The sequence below is a fragment of the Mastigoproctus giganteus genome, chromosome 2 (genome assembly GCF_048544385.1).
Source record: "Mastigoproctus giganteus isolate SK-2022 chromosome 2, ASM4854438v1, whole genome shotgun sequence".
Taxonomy (NCBI): domain Eukaryota; kingdom Metazoa; phylum Arthropoda; class Arachnida; order Uropygi; family Thelyphonidae; genus Mastigoproctus; species Mastigoproctus giganteus.
This window is the reverse complement of record NC_143576.1, coordinates 115,422,782-115,442,812: the sequence shown is the minus strand read 5'-3', so window position 1 is coordinate 115,442,812 and position 20,031 is coordinate 115,422,782. Positions and strand designations below refer to the sequence as shown.

Here is a 20,031-nt window from a genome sequence, read left to right as displayed (position 1 = left end):
TAATAATAAATACAAATAAAAAACTAAATTCGTACTTCTACCCCAAATCTTTAATGAAATGTGATCACTTTGAAAGTGTAAGTTCCGTTCATAATATCAGGATGAATTTTTGGGATTCTATGACCAAAAAAATTCGTTCTACACGGGTGTTTTGTTTATTATGCATCTGAATTTGCATTTGAGATGCATGCAATAAAATATTTTTCACAAAATTCACCTTCGAAATCCTGGGTGTATATTATGTCTGTAAAAATAGGTATTTAAAATTTCACTAGTATTTGTTGTGAAACTTTAGAAGAATTGAATGCCTGTATTTCTTAGTTTTTATTTTCTAATATGTAAATACAAAAATGGAAATAGTACTGATTTTGCGCCTTAATTAGGCCTAATAAGCCTTGATTACGAAAAAATTAGTTTCATATAAGGTAAACAAAATACTTTTTTCCTTCACTATGTGGCCGCCGTAGCTGAGTGGTCAGGCGTGCTGTTGCATAAGTACACGTGACACGGGTTCAAGCTCGTGTCTGCTGAATACGGTGCTGTTTCTTGTATTATCTTCCTTCACTATGAATTTGAAACTGCCTACTAGGTATACATGTATTTAGAATGTTTTAAAATATCTTTAAAAGTTTTGTCACATTAAAAAAAACAATAACTAATTAAGAATGAAATAACCTCAATTCACTACGGCTCTTGCTCTTTAAGGAATTGAATTGAAGTTATTCCGTTCATTATTAGTCACAGTTGTGAATACTCAGTACAATAGTGAAATTATAGTAATCTTATAATACCGTGATAAATCTAAAAAATGAATAGCAAATGCTTAAAAAACGGTACTCACCTTGTATAAATCTGCAATAAATTTATTGGTAGATGGTGGCTAAATTTAGGTTGGAAGAAGCATTAAAAAGAACTAAGGTGGAGAATGCGGTGAAAATATTTTAAACAGATTTTAAAATGAGCGCAAGGAAGTAGAAGTGCAGATCTTCAATCCTTGGTTGTCATAAAGAGGTTAAAGGAAGGATGCGAATGAAAAAAAGAAAAAAAGAGAAGATCGGTGGTGCCAATAGTCGTTACGAGGGATAAACCGTCACCAGTTGGCAAATGGGCGAGCAGTGAGCGCGTGTTGTATTTAAAGTTTATCTATACTCTCGTGATGCTCTTTTTGACACGTGGGAACTTTAGCCGCGAGAGGTTCCAAGCCGGTGAGAGGTTGAAGGTAATTTAGAGTTAATAATATTGAAACCTCTTGGAACCTCTTGCGGCTAAAGTTCCCACGTGTCAAAAAGAGCATCACGAGAGTATAGATGAACTTTAAATACAACACGCGCTCACTTCTCTCCCATTTGCCAACTGATGACGGTTTATTCAACGAAAGTCCCTCGTAACGACTATTGGCACCACCTGTCTTCTCTTTTTTTCATTTTTTCATTCGCGTCCTTTAACCTCTTTTATGACAACCAAGGATTGGAGATCTGCACTTTTACTTCCTTGCGCTCATTTTAAAATCTGTTTAAAATATTTTCACCCCATTCTCCGCCTTAGTTCTTTTTAATGCTTCTTCCAACCTAAATTTAGCCCCCATTTAGCAATAAATTTATTGTAGATTTATACAAGATGAGGACCGTTTTTTAAGCGTTTGCTATTCATTTTTTAGTCAGAATACTTAGTACTTAGCGTTTAAACATTAAATTAATCCTTAAAGATACCATCATTAACATCAGTATAAATTATAGCGATTCTTATAATACAAAAATCAAATATTTTTATATCATTGCCGATGTGAAATCTCCTGAATTTCGACTGGAAAGTCTTCTTCGAATGTCACTTCCGGTTCTGCCACTGGGACTTGATCTTGTTGATCGTAAAGGCACATTTTTTTCAAATTCCCCAGGCATGTTGTTGTTTCCTGGAGGACAGTAAGAAAACACCACATATACCTGTTTGCTGTCTGATGAAAGTGCTAATCCTATACCAATCTCTGTTGTAGATTTCCACAATATTTGTGTAAAATGGAAAGACGCTGAAAGTAAATTAATTAAATTATGAAAGAATGAAAATTGTGCTGAAATTTTAATAAACCATACGAGAGGGTATCAAAAGTTTTTCACTGACCATGTTCTACCTGTCCTAGGAGGATGAAATATGGAACATATTACTCCTCTATGTAGTCACCACCCAAAGCGACACATTTCTTCCATCTTTTGTGGCACTTCCTTAAGCCATTTTTGTAGAAAGCTTCATTTTGCTCTCGAAACCATGCTTCAGTCGCGGAAATTACCTCTGCATTGTCAAAAATGCTTTCCAAGCAAAAATCATTTCAGCTGTGGAAAGAGGAAACACCCAGAAGGTGGTAAGGCAGGGGAATAAGGCGGGTGTAGCAAGATATGAAGTTCTTAATTCCAGGCAAGATCAGTGGTTGCAACAGCAGTGTTTGGTTTGCTTGTTGTCATGAAGCAACATCGCACCTTTGCTGAGCATTCCTTGTTGCTTTTCCTTAATTACCGCAAGTTGCTGTAGTAATGTGCATTGATGGTGGTAGCATTCTCCAGGAAATCTGTGAGAATAATGTCCATCTGATTCCAGAAAATTGACAGCAACGCCTTCCCTGTTTCACTCTGGCCTTTTTGGGAGTTGGGGATGATGAATTTTTCCATTGTTTTGAAACCTGTTTTGTTTCTTGGTCAAAGTGATGTATCCATCCATAGTCACTAATCAGAAGCTAAACAGCTCAGGATCGCTACCATACATGGCAATCAATTCAGCAGATCAAGGCTGCTTTTTTTTCTTTCTGGGACTTCAGCAAGAGAAGAATTCACCGTGCCGAGACCTAATTAATGTTCAAATCATTGTGAATTATGCTCTCCGCTGATCCATAGCTTATTCCAGTCTCAACAACTATCTGTTTAATGTTATCTGGCTGTCATTGAGGATCAGCTGTTCAGTTTTCTCCACGAATTCGGTAGTGTGAGATGTGGATGGTCACCTACTTCTTTCCTTATCATGGATGCTCTCCCGGCCTCCCTTGAACTGTCTCCACCAATGTTTTACAACGTGATACGATGGACAGATATATACATATATATATATAGACACCTCTTCGTAGATAGTCTTTGATTGTTTGCCTTGTAAAAACAGGAATTGATAATGGATCGATATTCAACTTTATATATGATGACATTCTGTCAACCATTCCGCTCTGTAACAAAAGAAACATTAGAATTAGAGCAATGAAACTTCTGGCATATATATTACTAGATAAACAAGTCAATAAACATAATTTAATTTTCAGAAAACACAGGAGAATGTCAGGGTAAAAACTTTTTGATACCTTCTCGTGCGATGTACTACGTTAATATCTTTTTATGTGATGCGCATAACACAAAATTTGAAACATGCATAACTCAAGCAAAAAAAAAAAAAAAAAAAAACTATGACAAGAGCAAATAACGTATTTATTTTCTTATTTTCAGATCTGAAGGGCGGGAAATGAGACAGAGGCATTTTCCGCCCTCCCGATTTTAGACATTACTTTTTACATTTTATACTTTTTAACATCCAAATCCCCCTCCCCCGAGAAAAAGTGACTGACAGGCACTGTCAGTCACTTTACATGTGATTGTGCCTGTGATTGTGTGCAAATGCGGATGTTATCATAAATTATCTTTCCCGTTATTAAATACTGATGTTATTCAGTTCAGTCTTCAACATTCTAAATATGCTTCCTTATGTACTGAAATAGAAACCAAAAAAATTCTTAAGCCTTCATTATGACCTCCAGCTATATTATTATTTTTGTTATTATTATTGATTCTCTTATATTATTTATCCCTGATTGGGGGTTCCACCTCGTGACGGGTATTGCTACCAAGTACACAGGGTTGTTGTTGTTATGTCTGGTGTTACTGTTGGTCGAGGAACTCTGTGACTATCCTACAGGTGTTCAGGATTGCGACTTTCTGGAGTTCCTTGTAGGTGTTCGCTGGGAGACCTATTGCTGCTAGGCTATTATGTAGATTCTTTGGCACCATACCTGTGGTTGAAACGATGATCGGGATGGTCGGTACTTGTTGCATATGCCACATCTCTTTGATCTCCTGTCTTAGGTTCGTGTACTTCCTGATTTTTTCTCCATGGGTTTTCTGCAGGTTGCTAGTGTTGGGTACCGCTATGTCAATCATATAGGTAGCCTTTTCCTTCTTGTCCACAAGGGTTATGTCCGGTCTGCTGTGCGGGATTGTCCTATCCGTTATTATGGCGCGGTCCCAGTACAGTTTGTGGGTTGGGGTCTCTAGTACTGCCTGGGGTTCGTACTTGTAGTACGGTACACTTTCTTCGACCAACTGGTATTTCCTTGCTAGCTTCTGATGTATTATCCTGGCTACCTGGTCGTGTCTGTGAGTGTACTCAGTCTGGGTGATCACCTTGCATTCCGCAGCGATGTGTTGGATCGTTTCTGAGGCCAGGTGGCATTGTCGATATGTGTCATCGGACACTCTGGGTTAGCATTTTAGCATTAGCATTAGTAGAGCCATATGATGCAAGAAAGCAAGCTTATGCAGCATCAGCCAAAAAAAAAAAAAACACTTCCACTTCACCCCTCTGTTCGTTCAAAATACCTGTCCAGCTGAGCCTTAAACTTATTCAGGCTATCAACCTCCACGACAAGGGATGGAAGTCTGTTCCACCAACCAACCACCCGCTGACTAAAGGCAAATTTCCGCACGTCTATCCTACATCTGTCTTTCCTCAATTTGAATTTATGCCCTCTCAGGTGATTATTCTGAGTGAGAGGAAGAATCCCATCACCATTGAGCATGCTCAAACCATTCAAGGCCTTATACACCTCTATCAGATCACCTCGCTGGTGCCTAGTCTCCAGACACTGTAATTTGCAAAACTTAAGCCTTTCTTCGTAAGAGCACCCCTTTGTTCCATTCACTAATCTTGTTGCCCTTCTCTGTACTCGTTCCAGCTCCTTAGCGATGTATTTTCTATAGTTCTTGGTGTTGATTACCTGGTCTTGGATGGCGAGCATGATTCCTCCAGTCTCGGGAAAGAGCGTCCAGCACGTGGGCCATGCATTGGAAGCAATTTTATCTATGTGATCTTGATAGAGATCATTGTAGTGTCTGCCATGGAGTGCCTTCTCTGCCCATCTTTCTAGCTTCGTTTGTACTTCCTGGTTGGGGGGAGGGGCTCCTTGCTTAGGTTGAGTGTGGCTATACCTCTTGTCTATCTTCCTTATGGCCTGCTGGAGTGCTACTGTGTGTTTCTGGAAGTAATCCTTCAGGTTAAATATTGCTGTCTTCTCTTGCTCAGTGAGGTCTATCAGGCCCCTTCCTCCTTCTTCCCGGGCAATTGTCAGTCTCTCTACTGCAGATTTCGGGTGTTGTTGGCTGCTCTTGGTCATCATTGTCCTTGTCTTTCTCATGATATCCTCCAGCTAGGTGTTAGTCCAATATAAGACCCCGAAGGAGTACGTTAGCACTGGGACTGCATAGGTGTTTATGGCTTTAACTGTGTTCCCTCTGTTCAGCTTTGCTTTCAGCAGACGTCTGAGTCTCTGATGATATTTTTCGGTCAGGCAGGCCTTAATTTCTTTGTGCTGTAACTGCTGAGCCTGCATCACACCCAAATATTTGTAGGCCTCTTCCTCTGCCATGGCTTCGATTTATTTACCACTCTGCAGCTGGTAGTTTCGGTTGACTAATTTTCCCTGGCGCAATCCGTAGGTCTTGCACTTGTCTAGATCAAATTCCATCCTAATATCATTGCTGAATTCTTCGGTGATTTGGAGTAGTTGCTGAAGGTGCTTCTCGGTTCCCGCGTAGAGCTTAATGTCATCCATGTACACCAGGTGGGTGAGGGTGTACAGGTTCTTCCTTCCTTTGAGGTTATATCCGTACTTGCTACTGTTGAGCATGGTAGATAGCGGGTTAAGTGCTAGACAGAACCATAATGGGCTCAGGGCATCTCCCTGAAAGATTCCTCTCCTGATGGGGATTGGCCTGGTTGTGATGTTTTCGACCTTAATGGTGGTACTCTATTTCGCCATAGTTTCTCCTAGGAAGTTTGTCACTATCGGATTGACTTGTAGATGTTCAGCGCCTGTATTAGCCAGCTATGAGGCACGGAGTCGAAAGCCTTGCGGTAATCGATGTAGGCTGAGTACTTGTTGCGGCGCTTCTTGTATGCTTGCTCCATAACTGCGGCATCTATGGTTAATTGCTCCTTGCATCCTTTGCTCAGCCGCATGCATCCTTTCTGCTGTTCGGCCATTATGTTCTGGCTCTCCAAGTGGTCTGATCTCTTCCTGGTTATGCAGCTGGTCAGGATCTTGTATTGTAGGGAGGCAGGTGATTGGCCTATATTTCGCCGGGTTTCTTGTATCTTCGTCATTAGGCTTCAGGTATGTGATTCCTTGAGTGAGAAACTTCGGGATTGTTTCTTTGTGCCTTATCATTCGGGTGAACTGCTCTGCCAGGTGCTTGTGTGTGCAAGTGAGCTTCTTGTACCAGTAGTTGTGGACGTTATCTATTCCTGGAGTTCGCCAGTTGTGAGAGTTCTTGATCATCTGTTTTACTTCTTCTTCTTCCCTCCCACCCTCTCATTCCTTGTACGTCCTTGGTTTTCTTGCGTTATAGTTCTATCCAGGTGGCTCGGCTGTTGTCTTACTTCCCTGCTCCTTATGTTCCCCAGAACTCCTCAATCGCCTACTTCTCGGGTGGTCCGTTCCCTTCTTTCCCGTCGTCTCAGAGATTCCTGTAGAAGCCTCTTTGATCCTAATCGAAGATTCGGTTGTTTATTTTCCTCTGGGAGCTCTCTTTGTATCGGCGTAGTCTCTTGCTGAGTGCAAGGAGGTTCTGCTTCAACGTGTCCAAGTACTCTCCTATTCTCTGATATTTTGTCTCATGTTTGCTGTGGACGCTGTCTCTCTTGAGCTCTTCACTTTTCCAATTAATTTCTTACTCCTGTTGCCCCATTGGTACTGGATCAATTGACCATCTTGACTCTTAATTCTTCTATCTTCTGGTGAAGTCTTAGCCAAGCTGGTGGTTCCTTCTGTTTTCGGTTCTTCTGCTGCTGGTCTCTCGCTTCTCTTCCATTAATCCTCGTGGCTGCTACCGCAGCACAATACAGGTAATGTATTGTGCCATACAGATATCGAGGTAATGCGGTATTATGTGCCGATTCAGGTGGTCTGTGACTCTCCGCAAGGTTCTATTCGGCCTCTGCTTCGGTATCATGTGAGTCTTTGTGGGGTCCATTCCTTCGAGTTCTGTTTGTGCCTTCTTCCACTCGTCCTTTATTCTGGATATCATGACCTCGTCTCTTTCGACTTCATCTGCTGTGGGTTGTATTTCTTCTTGCTCTTCCTCCTCTGATTGGGTGGTAGTATGTTCTTCCTCCTCTGGTTCTGTATTCCTTATCCTTTGTAGTTGATCGCTGACGTCCTGCTTGATTTTTTTCAAGATTGCAGGAGCTATCAGGTTCTTCGTGACGGTGGTCCTTCTCTGGTCCGCAGCTGTTCGGTGACCTGAATATCCGGGAATCGTTCCATCCACTTGGTATGTAGTCTCGCCCTGTAAGTTGTCATATCGGATGTGATGTACGTATTCATTTCGATGCTCCACTTCATGCGTTGGCGTTTTCTCCCTTCCTGGGTGGTCACTAGCGCAGGAAGCACTTCCAGTTGGTGATGCTGAATGGTCTTGTCCTTCTCTTGTGATAGTCATGCAGGGACCAACGCCACTCGCTCCACTGTCTTCCTCGGGAGACAGTCTCTGATTTGTAGAACTGACCCCTCTGCCTAAGGCCTGAACGCGAGTGACTTTATCCTGCGCCACACTCGATGCAGTATGATTAATATTTCTCTGCGACATCATCCATCTATGAAAGTGGACCTGTTTAGCTTCGGCTTATGTCCAGTGGTAGTTCTCGTGAATGACGCCAGATAGCGCCACAATCTGCGTTATCCGCCTCTCCGATATTGGGGCAGGAAGTTCCTTTGGAGCAACTTTCACGATGTTTTATTTATTTTATTACTATTATTTTAATTTATTATACCGGTCTCCCAGCGTGATGGAGTCACGTTCGCTTCCGCCAAGGCGGTACTCAAACCCGGGTACGTCAGGCTGGTAGTCCAGTGTCGTAACGACTGGGCTATCGCGCCCATTATTATTATTATTATTAAGAGTAGTAGTAGTAGTAGTAATAATAATAATAGTAGTAGTAGTAGTAGTAGTAATAATAATAATAGTAGTAGTAAAAGTAAAAAAAAAAAAAATTGGGGTGGGTTGTGTATGGGGACACAACCGCAATCTTTTAAAGCGTGAATCCGTCTTTGTGTTATTAGAGGCAGGGTAAGATGTAAATGAATAAAGTCTTGGTGGTTATAAGTGAAGTATAATTTTATTTATCAAAGGCCGATTATAGGAGAAGTAAGATACATATGGCATAGTATTTACATTGATGTTTCTTACAAAGGTTAAAGCTATACAAGTGTTGCCCAGAGTAGTGGGCGATGTAAAAATGTACTTCAAGTTGAACTTTTGAAATTTTCTTTCCAATGATATACGTTTCTTACATTTCTGTTCATATTTCCTTTGCAATTTTTTCGACATTATGAAAATTTTCTTCAACTCAGCACACTTATCGGCTTATAACTTTACAAATTTTATTTTATCTGTTATTATTGCTAAATAATATTGTAGATCCAGTTATTCTCAACAAATCGACACCAATTTCAACGTCCTATCTCTTCGCAATCCAAAGTTACACTGCCCAAACGCGTCGCCATTTTCAGTGTTCACGCGCTACCCCTCCCCTCCTCACCACTGCACACCCACACTACCCACCATTTTAGATACGGACATAAATTGTCTATCCAACAAAATTTAAATCATTAGATTACCAATTATAGTTTACGAGATATAAGCGCGACAAATCTTGCCGTAGAGACACCCCCCTATACCGGACCGAACTGAAAGACGTATTCACGTCAAAAAATTTCCCCAAGTTACACTGAGAGAGAGAGAGAGAGAGAGAGAGAGAGAAATCACTAAGAAAGAGAAGAATGATGATATCCAGCTCAGGACCCTGAGTTTGCCAAGCCCATGCTCACCAGATGTGAACCCTTGGGGTTAATTCCTTAAGCTTTTGTCAACAGAACATAAACTAGCAACATAAACAATTGGAAGTGGCAGAAATTCCTAGATCTACTAGCTCCAATTTCGAGCTCTCAATAGGCTACCAAGGTGCACAAAAGTTTAATTCGACATTGTAATAATTTAAATTTAACGCAATCGCAAAATGATTATCAGGTTGTCTGTTTTTCGGAAACATGGTTTAGCCACATGTACTGTATCTGTTAACTCTAACGAATTTTTGGCAAGGCAGTTTAGTGCTATACGCAATGTTAGAAATATGAGGGGAAGGAGTAATATTACTGTTTAGAGACTTTCTCAGTTTTTATATAATGATTATTTTGATGATTTGGAAGAAGTATATGCCGTGTTAAAATTTAAATCTAATTTTTTAATAATTCTTCTGAGATACCTCGGAAATTTTAACCCTGCTCGAGTGAGTTTATGTACGACTGTATTTCCAGTGTATCCAGGTTAGTCAAATAAAACAATGATAAGCCAAAGGAGGCTAAAGACTTGAGCAGAGTAACAGAAAGGCTACAGTCAATTAAAATAATAACCCAGTACAACAGTTGCAACCAAAGAGGCAATTCAAAAAGCACAACTCGTCTTACCTAGTGACGGATGAGATTTCGCAGCCACATCCGGACCTGGTTCTACCCGTAAGAGAAAAAAAAGAAGACAGTACGGGGTTACAGTGGTCCCAGGAACACCAACACTAGACAGTGGAATGTTGGGAAAAAACGCCTGGTTTTTGCCTGGCAGGGCGAATTCCGATTCCTGCAATTTCTCACTGAGGAGAGGATCAGAATATGGCGAAAACAGCATGAGTCGATGGGCCCATCCTTCCAACAGTTCAGGCTGGTGCTGGTGGTATATGAGCGTGGGGAGTGTTTGCGTGATGCACGTTGGGTGGCTCGATACTCGATACAGATCTGCGACCATCCAATTTGCAAAAATTGCTATTCGAAAACAACCTCATTTACCCATGTCTAATATGTTCATAAATTGCATGTATTTTCTGGTCGGCTTGCCTGTTTCGTTGGACGAAAAACCCGAGTTTCGGGGATTAAAAACCGTACTATCTCGCCTGAGACCGGCTAATTCATCCACGGAGTGAAAATAGCTCAAAAAAGTTCCTTGTGTCATTGACGGATTTCAATCTTTGCCTTTTTTCGCCTTTTCCGTCCTTTGCGGTGAAAAAAATATTTATAATCACCGTCCTCCCCTCTTCTGGAAGGACGGTGATTGTGAACACTGTGCTACCCTGGAGGACTATGTGAAATGTGCAGTTAAGTTACATGGTCCTTTTTTTTGGTTTTTAATGTGGCTAAGGAATAAAATCTGACAAAATCAGGGCTTTGAATAGACTGGCTAGGTGCAGTGCATGGCAGCAGTTGATCTCCTTATCCCTTTCGATCTCCCCTGTCCATAAAAGGATTCAAATTCATCATGAATTTTACTGCCTTCTTTCTTTCGGCTCACAAAAATCAAAAATAGTCAGGTGTGTGTGTGTGTGTGTGTGTGTGTGTGTGTGTGTGTGTGTGTGTGTGTGTGTGTGTGTGTGTGTGTGTGTGTGCGCGCGTGCTACTATAAAGCTTCGTTATGTTGTGTCCGTAATTGCATGTATTCTTGGTAAATTTTTTCTGTGTGTGTCGGACGAAAAACTGGACTTACCAGAAGGCAAAACCATGTAACCTTCTTCTGACACCGACTAACTTAGTCACGTTGTCAAAAAAGCCAATAAATTTTTCTTGCAGCATTCCTAATTCTTCTGTTAAAGATATCCACTTTCTCCACTTTCGACATTTTATTTAATTCGCAAGGAATCGGTTTCTGGCTTCAGCTTTTGAATTACGAAATATTCAAAACTGCTCAACTAGTCCCTAACTGCCCAAATTCATCTAATCTTTCTGATATCGATTTATCTTTGTATATTTCCAGCTACTAAAAAGTTTTGAAATATTCCTACTAAATGGCATACTAAATGAGATATTTTCTCATATTATGCGACTGGATTGAGATCCAGGCGCATATTTTCTCTTAGGCATCGTCTATCAGCTGCGGAATTTCTTGCTCATCTGAGACCTGTGTAATTCACATTGAATTTTTAGATGCCAAGCGTTCTCGAGGGATACTATGGCCCAATTATAAAAGTGACTAATTATCCGGCTTTTCTCGGTCCTCATCTTAATCCAGGGGTGTGATGGAGGGAACCTGCGCAAGCCCCTTGTTAAAAATTACTTTGATAAAATTTAACAGACTATTTTAACTGGGGCTGAAATTCTTTTGTGAGCACTTTGTTAAGTTTGGCAGCACGCCTGCCTTATCCCAAGCTGCAAGCCAACCTTCAATATTCCGTGGTGCTTCCACCACTATAATGCACCACGCAATTGTACCTGCATTGTGAAAAAGTGGCTCCAGGATGAAGATGACGTTACTTCTTTGGCATAGCTTGTCAACAGGTTTTTTTTTTTTTTTTTGTCAATGAACAATATTTTGGGTACAGTCGTTATCTGAGCTGTTAATATCTGTCAATATGTATATAATTTGGAAGCCTAAGACGCTTATTGCTTTCGCTCTAACTACTGGTCTTGGAACGGCAACTGAAAATTATTTTGTGTATGGTTTGGTATTTCAAGAATTAATGTGTCACTTACCCTTTCTCCACTTTGGATCACTAAAGCTGTAATGTTTTATTTCTTCATACCACTTGGAAATTATTTGATCTCCTGTTGGAATATGTTTGCTAAGGTCCATTACAAAAATATTTTCTCCCACTGAAAAACAGTACATTTTATAATCATATTTAAAAGTAAATTTGTAAATTATTACGTGAAACTCATATAATAAAAAGCAAGAAAGGAATATGACTCCGGCTCTTTTTATATTTAGATTATTAACAATACGTTCTTAAAAATATGACAGATTTTTATGTTACTTTCTACAATTCACTTTTTTCTGGTATAAAGGTTCTGGAAAAATAACTTAAAAGACACTTTACATCAATTGTAGTCGAAATTTCCGCCTGTTAAATTTTATTTCATAAAGCAGTACTGCAAATTTTGAAATTTTTACATTTCAATGTGACAACTGTTATCTTTGCATCTACGATTGCGAGTAGTGTAGAGTTGCAGAGATCGTATTGGAGCCTCTACATGGATGACAGTATTATGTTCCTAGTCTTTAGATCTACATTGCCAGAACAAAAAATGATGTCACTTAAGATACCCACTCCTGTACAAGTTGTGATAAATCATTTAATTCCTCATTAATTCACGAGTTGGTGTTTTTATATTAGTAATATGTAATTTGTAATTTTATGCTAGAGGGTTTGTACACAGGACTGCGAAATTTCGCAGAATTGCATTCGTAATCACTGTGTACAAATTGTCTGACATAAAATTAAAAATTACATACTAATGCGAGTTGGTGTTTTTATGTTAATATAAAAACACCAACTCGTAATTTAATGAAGAATTAAATGATTCGTGATAATGTTTGCTGGATGAAAATCTGAGATTTTAAGAAGGGGAACAAAAGAAACTTTTGCCCGAGACCAGCTGACTTTGTTATTTTATCCAAAATGCACATAAATGTTCTTAACTTCATTTCTTATCTTCAGCGCGATGGAAGTCGAGAACCAGGCCTTTTCCACACATGAGCGAATGCTGTTCACTGTTCTCCCTTGCTAGCAGGGTCATGCAATGGGTGGTGCATTGGATGAGCCGCACCAGGGCCCCAGATCTATAGGGCCCAAATCGAGGGAGCCATCAAAGTTTCAACAAAAATAAACGAAGCCCCTTAACCCCCTTTTAATCCGGGCCTCAAGTACCTTTTGCACGGCCCTGCGCGCTGGAGTGCAGTGGATAGTGCGGCTTCTTGAAATAATCTCAGCGAAAGATAACCACACAGCTCTCTCGCCTGATGTACATACAGTATTTTCAGGTGCAACTCTGAATTGTGCGCGAATTGGTAACGATACTTTACGTTGGTCTCGGTGCCCCCATTCCAGGTTGATAACTCCCTAAATCTGTGCATTTTTTTCATTTAAATTCTTCTTATAGTTTACTTTGCGCACTACTTTGAAAATAAAGTTCCACTGTCTTCATTGGATGCTGCAGGCTTAAGTTTAACCTGAAGTACAAGTAACAGAAAACAAAATTATGCGCCATACATTTTTATAAAAAATTGGATTTCAAGGGTTTCCAGATAACTAGAGCGCTTTGCATTTGTAAGTTATATGCATATTAATTTCAAAATCTGGTCGTTAGATTGCTAACAAAAGTAAAAATTTATCCATTAGTTCTTTAGAATAGAGGTATCGAAAACATTCTTACCTGGATGATCACTGTATTGAACATATCCCTTTTCTGCTAATTTCATGGCCCAAACATTAGCTATGCTTTCTAATTCCTCAGACCAGGTCAGTGGAGGAACACTGTGTAGATGGCGGTAATAATTGTGTGCACTAAATGCCTCTTGCTTGAAGGTTTGAATATCAAAAGGAAATCCTATATGACAACCAAGCAAGTATATTTGAGGATTATAATATATTATGTTTTAGATATTAATATCAAATTATTCATTTCAAAATTACATTGGTAGTTTAACTGACAACTATCTTTTAACTGTCAGTTAAGAAACTGTCACTGAATATTGAATTCAATCAGTTTCCGTACTGTATATTACCAAAAACGTAGTATAAATTCGTATTTATTTTTTCCCTGAGAAATCTGTGATTTTTGGTTTTAAACAGTGGGTAAACCTGTGGGATCGAAAGGCAACATCCTCGCACAAGTTGGACAACATTTTCCATTAAGCATTGTCATAACTGAGAATGGATGCATCCTTAAAAACCGGAGTTTCTTACTAAATGAAAATTTGTACATCATGAACTTGTTTTTTAAGACCATGTTGAATCACTGGAGTAGTATCCGGGTTAATAGGTACTATTTTAAGAATAATGTTGACATGGAAAGATACTTATGAAACCAGGAAACAAAGAGTTGTTTCTAAAGTACAAAAAATGAAACGCATTTAATAACACTTAATGGACTTCGAAATATGACCGTTCCCTATAGTGGTGGAGAACGGGTCCATAGAAAGTGATAAAAGACTAGCTCACCATGTTCATTACGTGCCAACGTGCGAGGGCATGGAGAAAGCGCCTTATTTGTTGGAGTTGAAAGAAGAGAACTGCTTACTCTCCTGTTAATGCCAGGAGAGTAAGCAGTGTCTCTTTGAAACATAGTTGCTGTTCCAGAACTGTTGCTGTGAAGGTATACACACCAGAGCAAGATGAGCAGCTGAGAGATACGGTGGAAAATTGAAAGCAAGCATTTTGAGTGAAAGGAGGGTGGAATGCACACTATCTAACTAAAATTGTTCAAGAATTAAAACCGAAATCAACGTTTTGCAATGTGCTCAAGAGTTGAAAGTCCAAAGGTGATCCAATTATTATATTAGAGTTACCCGTAATTGATTACATAAACCCGTATTTGTGTCTGTAAATTGCGTGTGTGTTCTCTGGTCGATTTGCCTGTTTTGCTGGACGAAAAAAACCCCAGTTTCTGCGGGGGGGGGGACCTTGCTATCTACGCCTGAGACCGACTAACTCAGTCACGGAATGAAAAAAGCCTATTAAAGTTCCTCGCGTCATCGATGGGATTCGAACCCGGGCCTTTTCTACCCGGTGTGGGGAGGACGGTGACGTTACCACTATGCTACCGGCGAAGACCGTCCAGAGGTGATATTGAATCCAAGAAAAGAACAGGTAGACTAAAAATACTGACAGATAGAAGCTGATGCGCTTTGAGACGGCTGGTTATTTCATCTCGCCATCAGACCCTAGAGAATCTGAGTTTGGAGCTGCAAGCGGCCACAGACAAACCTATAATTATTTCCAAACCTATAATGTTATTGTCATGACACGAAGACAGCTGCATGCTATTAAGCTTCACTGAAGAGCTTCAAACCACAAGCCATTAATAACAAAAACAAATTCACACCATAAAGGCACCCTGAGCCTGGATTGTCGATCAATGGAAATCGGTCCTGTGGAGCAACGAGCCAGATCACACGATCTTCCAGACAGATGGATCTATTTTGTTACGGAGAATGCTTTGAGAAAGTTTTCTATGAGTAACGGTAAAGGTAAACTGCAGCCATTATCAATCTACTGCAGGATGGAAGCCTCCTCAACGTTTCATGTTGAGGGAAATGGACCATAATCTGCCACTCTGGTCCATTGCGGTTGGCAGATCATTCGTATTTAACAGTCATGGGATTGAATCCCGGTCTACTCAAAGAGCGTGTGCTACCGCACTCGCGCTCCGATCAATCGGCTATGGAGGCCGTACTACTTGAGTATGTTGCCGCAACTGTGAATTATGGGACAGCACATTCAGGAGGAGGTGTCCTGATGGGAGCATTTTTCGTGGTATGTACTAGGTCTACTGGTTTTAGTGCATGGAACTATGAATGCTGCATTCTATATTGATGCTGTGCCGTTCTGTCCATCCTTATTACGGCAATTTTAAGTAAGCAGCCCATACATCATCCAACACGACAATGCTTCGTGTCACATATCGGGTGGTCTGCACAGACCGAAATGAACATCTCTGGGATGAATTATAATGCAGAATTAGTGAACGGCTAAATCAGTCCTTTTCGTTATTGAAGCTCGCGAATGCTTTAAAGGGCGAGTGGCACAGTGTCATGAGCTTTCTACCACAAATCAGTAGAGTCTTCCACAATGCATTGAAGTAATCATTACGATCACAGGCGGGCCAGCACAATTAGCATTTTTTCGAATAAAATGTGTTTTGCTCAACCACAAGTTCCACGATTTTGATAGGATAGTATATGTATGGATCAACTGAAATTAAACGAATTCTTTAAAAATTATCTGATATTAAAACACTAGTAATTTTTCAATGCTTCTGGAGATTCTAATATTGTATCACATTATTTCTGTAACAAATTCCCATAAATTTTTTCCTGAGCTGTGCATTCGCTTTTGTAATTTCGAGATGAAAAATACTTGTTTTTTTCAACTTCAAGTTAGAAGTTAAAAAGAACTTCAGAATCTGAAAATGTGCCATAATATGTTTCCTCGTGATATCTAGTTCGATGGATTTTCTCTATTTTCCTGCACTGAACGCAACCTTAGGGTCTTGAACTGTCTTAACCGTACATTTTTGGCCATTAACTAATTTTTTCCATTTTTTACTGATTTATTACGCGCAACTTGGCCACTGTTTCTGAGTAAAATGAAAAAAAAAAAAAGAAGTGGGGGGTGGACAGATAAGTTGTTGTTATTGTTTATAATTTGCGCTGAGGCAGTTCAGTTGATTAGGCGGCAGTATATCCTATGTAATTGCAATTATTTTAGGGTCGCATGTTTTTCCCGTCAGAAAACTCTGCCTTTATAATTTTTTAAAATAATACATTATATTGATATTAATTCCAATGAAGTGCAAAAAGCTGAAAAATAGGACATATTTTGTCCTTATTTTGATCTATGCCGCTGAGACGTGGATAAAAAAGATATCAGCAGAATCCAAGCAATGGAAATGAAGGTGTTAAGGACTATGCTAGCTAAAACTAGAAGACACAAAATTATAAATATTGACATTAGAATGAACTTGGGAATAGAAAGTTTGAGGGAGAAGATGACTGAATCACATTTGAGATGGTTTGGACACATGAAGAGAATGAACTCGAACAGAATACCAAGAAGAATGTTTGAGATGAAAATGGACAAGAAGAAGCCGAGAGGAAGACCTCGGAAAAGATGGAGAGATCAGATTAGAGAAAATGTGGAAACGTAGGGAACTGAGTGGGAAAGAGAATGACAGAAGATAAGATGTGGGAAGATAGAATAAGATGGAAAGCCTTGATTCACCTGACGCAACCCTAGGTTGGAACAGCGAGGAAGATACACGGATTGATATTAACGACCCCTAAGTGTGCGCTTATAAATGTGTATCATGCCTATAGAAGTTTGTGTCTTCAAGTGCCGATTTGCAAGTTGTGCAGGCTGAAAAACATGAAATAACTCACTCGAAAAAATTCTGTGTCCTACACCTGAGATCGGCTAATTAGGCGCATCAGAGGCAGAGAACGAATGCCTCGAATGAAGATAATTATAGAAATTCTTTGTCGGTGGGCCCGGTTTTATAATTCCGCAAAACAACTGCTGGTACGTACTGGTCAACTGTAACAAAAAGTAACTTACCTTCCATTCCTTTGGCTCCTTATTTTTCTATGTCAGAAATAAACACAGTTTAGCACTCACAAGCAGCAGTCAGTAGCCCGGGCAAACTTATTTATCACGCAAAGTTGTCTGAAGTTATCGAGGCCTCTTCCGGCTCTGTTTACCCTTACCGTGGTATCCTGCTGGCTACTTCCTCTCCCTACCCTTTCCGTTCAGTTTCATCCAGAGTGTGATAGCGGGAAGGAATCCACGTGTTGGTTACTTTCTTGCTTCTTCCTTCAATTAATCCTTTAATATGTTCTTGCGTGCATGGTGATCATCTTTCTACTCATCTTTATCTCCTATTTTATTCGTGCTAATGTCATTATTATCCATTTTGAAGAAAACAGAAAGCTGTCAAATATTTCGATTTTGAATAACACTGTTTTGTCAGTACATTTGTAAAAAGAGGAAAATCATCGTAGAAACAAATATTAAGGTATAATTATATTTTAAAAATAAAATGCAGAATAGGTCTTTTAATATTATATACCTTGTATTATTATACTTGTATATACTTGTGTTATAATTGTATTAAGTTATTATAATACTTGTATTATAACTTGTATTGTATTATATACCTTGCGTTAATCTAGAATCAAGATCAGGTATAGCTACAAACAACACAAAAAATGTTTCGTGGAAGTCCGAACCAAAAAAAAAAGTCAAACTTCATGATGTGCGTGGAACAGCTCTGCCGTTCGCCTAAAGTCTGCCCTCGTACGCAGTATGTACAAGGTGTGGCAATAAAATCCCTGGACTGTCGTAATAAAAAGAACACAAAGTGGAGGAACTCAAAAATGGGTTTATTTTAATTCAAAGTAATCACCACCTGATTGAATTCACTTATTACACCTTTCTAAAAGTTATTGAAAAGAGTCAGCGAAGGAGACCAAAGAGGTGATGCTCAGTTCGGTGGTTGTATTTTTCTTTATGTCCTCAACATCCTGAAATCTCTTTCGTTTGAGGGCAGTTTTTCGTAAATATGGCATAATGCCATGTTTCGTATGTGTCTTTACAAGTGTGGAACGGACGGGAACATTTTCGTGCAGTAAGAACCAGCTGCCTTATTCTCAAAATTCCGGCCTCACCAGGGAAATGCGCTTCCATAATCTTTGAACGTAGCGCCTGTACGTACAACGCAGCATTGATTCTTTCCCGTTCAGGTACAAATTTTCTTGTGAATTACACCCGGTTTGTCGAAAATCATGAGCAGTATCGTCTTGATCCTGGACCTTTGTAAACAAAAATTTTTGGGTTTTGATGATGATTTTTCAGTCCAGTGCATGCTCTGAAGTTTCGTTTCTGGTTTGTTGGGTACTGAAATACCCAACGCTCATGTCAGTCACAATACTGTCGACGAAATTACGATTGTCTTGATACGTCTGGATGAAGTCTTCGCATGGTGACACTCTTCGTTGTTTCTGCTCATTCGTGAGATTGTGGGGCACAAATTTTGGCACAGACCTTCATTTTCCCGAAATCTTCATGCAGAATTTGACGAATCGCGTCCTTATTCATATCCAACTCATCAACTGTCATTCGATTAAACGACGATCCTCTGCCACAATTTTCCGAACTGTTGCAACTCTGTCCTCATTTCGAGAAGCTGACAGACGTCCACTTATTGGGTCAGCACGAACATCCTCACGTCAGCATTTTAACCACTTATACCATTCAAACACACCGGTACGACTTAACGTTTAATCACCGTAAACAGTTTTTAACATTTCATACATTTTTGTTGCAGATTTTCCTAGTTTAAAGCAAAATTTGATATTCATTCCGTACTTCATTGCAAAATTGTGACACGGAACGTTAACGCTACTAACGAAACTAGTTGTTATTTGCAACCTATTAGCCTACTAGACATTCCATATACTGCCATCTGTTGGAATAAGTTTGAACTACAACATACCACTTTCATTTATTTTCAAACTCATCGAACATGATCCCAACAGCGCCAGCCCGGAAATTTTAATGCCACACCTCGTATGTTAAATGAAAATTCTTTAAACGTATGGTATACACCAAGAAAGTCCTGTGAGAGTTTATTCGAATATATGACTTTATGACTCTTTCAAATGACATTTCACTACATACGGGTATTTTTTATTGAAATGGGCAGTCGTTTTTAGATTCCAAAGAAACGACAGCTTTTATTCCATTATATTTTCTTAATTCATGAAATTCTTAGGAGTTCACTCAGAGGACAAACGAAATAACTTTCATAACTTTGGTCGAGAACTAAGAAAAATTACATAACTCACGTTCATGAAAATTAGCTTTCCGCAGAATTAAAATGACGGAACTGAGTTGTGAATCAGAGATAGTGTTGCATAGATTTTTGCAAAGCCAACATTTTCCTGTCAATATTCTTCAAAGAATTTCAAAAAAATTTACGAACTACGGAACAGCTCTCAAAGTTAACAGATTTATTGAATGCTGACCTCTCTGCTACCATGTTTGCAAATAAGTATAATTTTCTACTAAATTTCCTCTAAGTAACATTAAATTGCTACCAGCTAATTTTTATTCAAATACTTTCGAAATAACTTTTCTAGAATGTGAGATAGAGCAGCAACTTTATTAGGTAAACCTTTTTAATAGCCAGTAGTTCCC

The 20,031-nt window shown here is 39.4% G+C and overlaps 1 protein-coding gene across 3 annotated transcripts in view; it reads right to left on the bottom strand.

Annotated features, from left to right (window-relative positions):
• The window catches only part of LOC150089507 (Golgi-associated plant pathogenesis-related protein 1-like), a 40,936-nt gene extending 23,431 nt beyond the window's left edge, over positions 1 to 17,505 (bottom strand). Inside the window, exons 1-4 of one of the 3 annotated variants that reach the window (XM_090389526.1) lie at positions 17,392 to 17,505; positions 13,490 to 13,663; positions 11,810 to 11,929; positions 1,735 to 2,023 (exon numbers count right to left, since the gene is read on the bottom strand). In XM_090389526.1, the coding sequence (XP_090245652.1) occupies positions 1,767 to 2,023; positions 11,810 to 11,929; positions 13,490 to 13,663; positions 17,392 to 17,398 (558 nt within the window). In that variant the 5' untranslated portion in view covers positions 17,399 to 17,505 and the 3' untranslated portion in view covers positions 1,735 to 1,766. Of the gene's footprint in view, positions 1 to 1,734; positions 2,024 to 11,809; positions 11,930 to 13,489; positions 13,664 to 17,391 lie in introns of those variants that run through there. The other 2 variants (XM_090389527.1, XM_090389528.1) reach the window with 2 other exon arrangements.
• Positions 17,506 to 20,031: the final 2,526 nt, after the last annotated feature.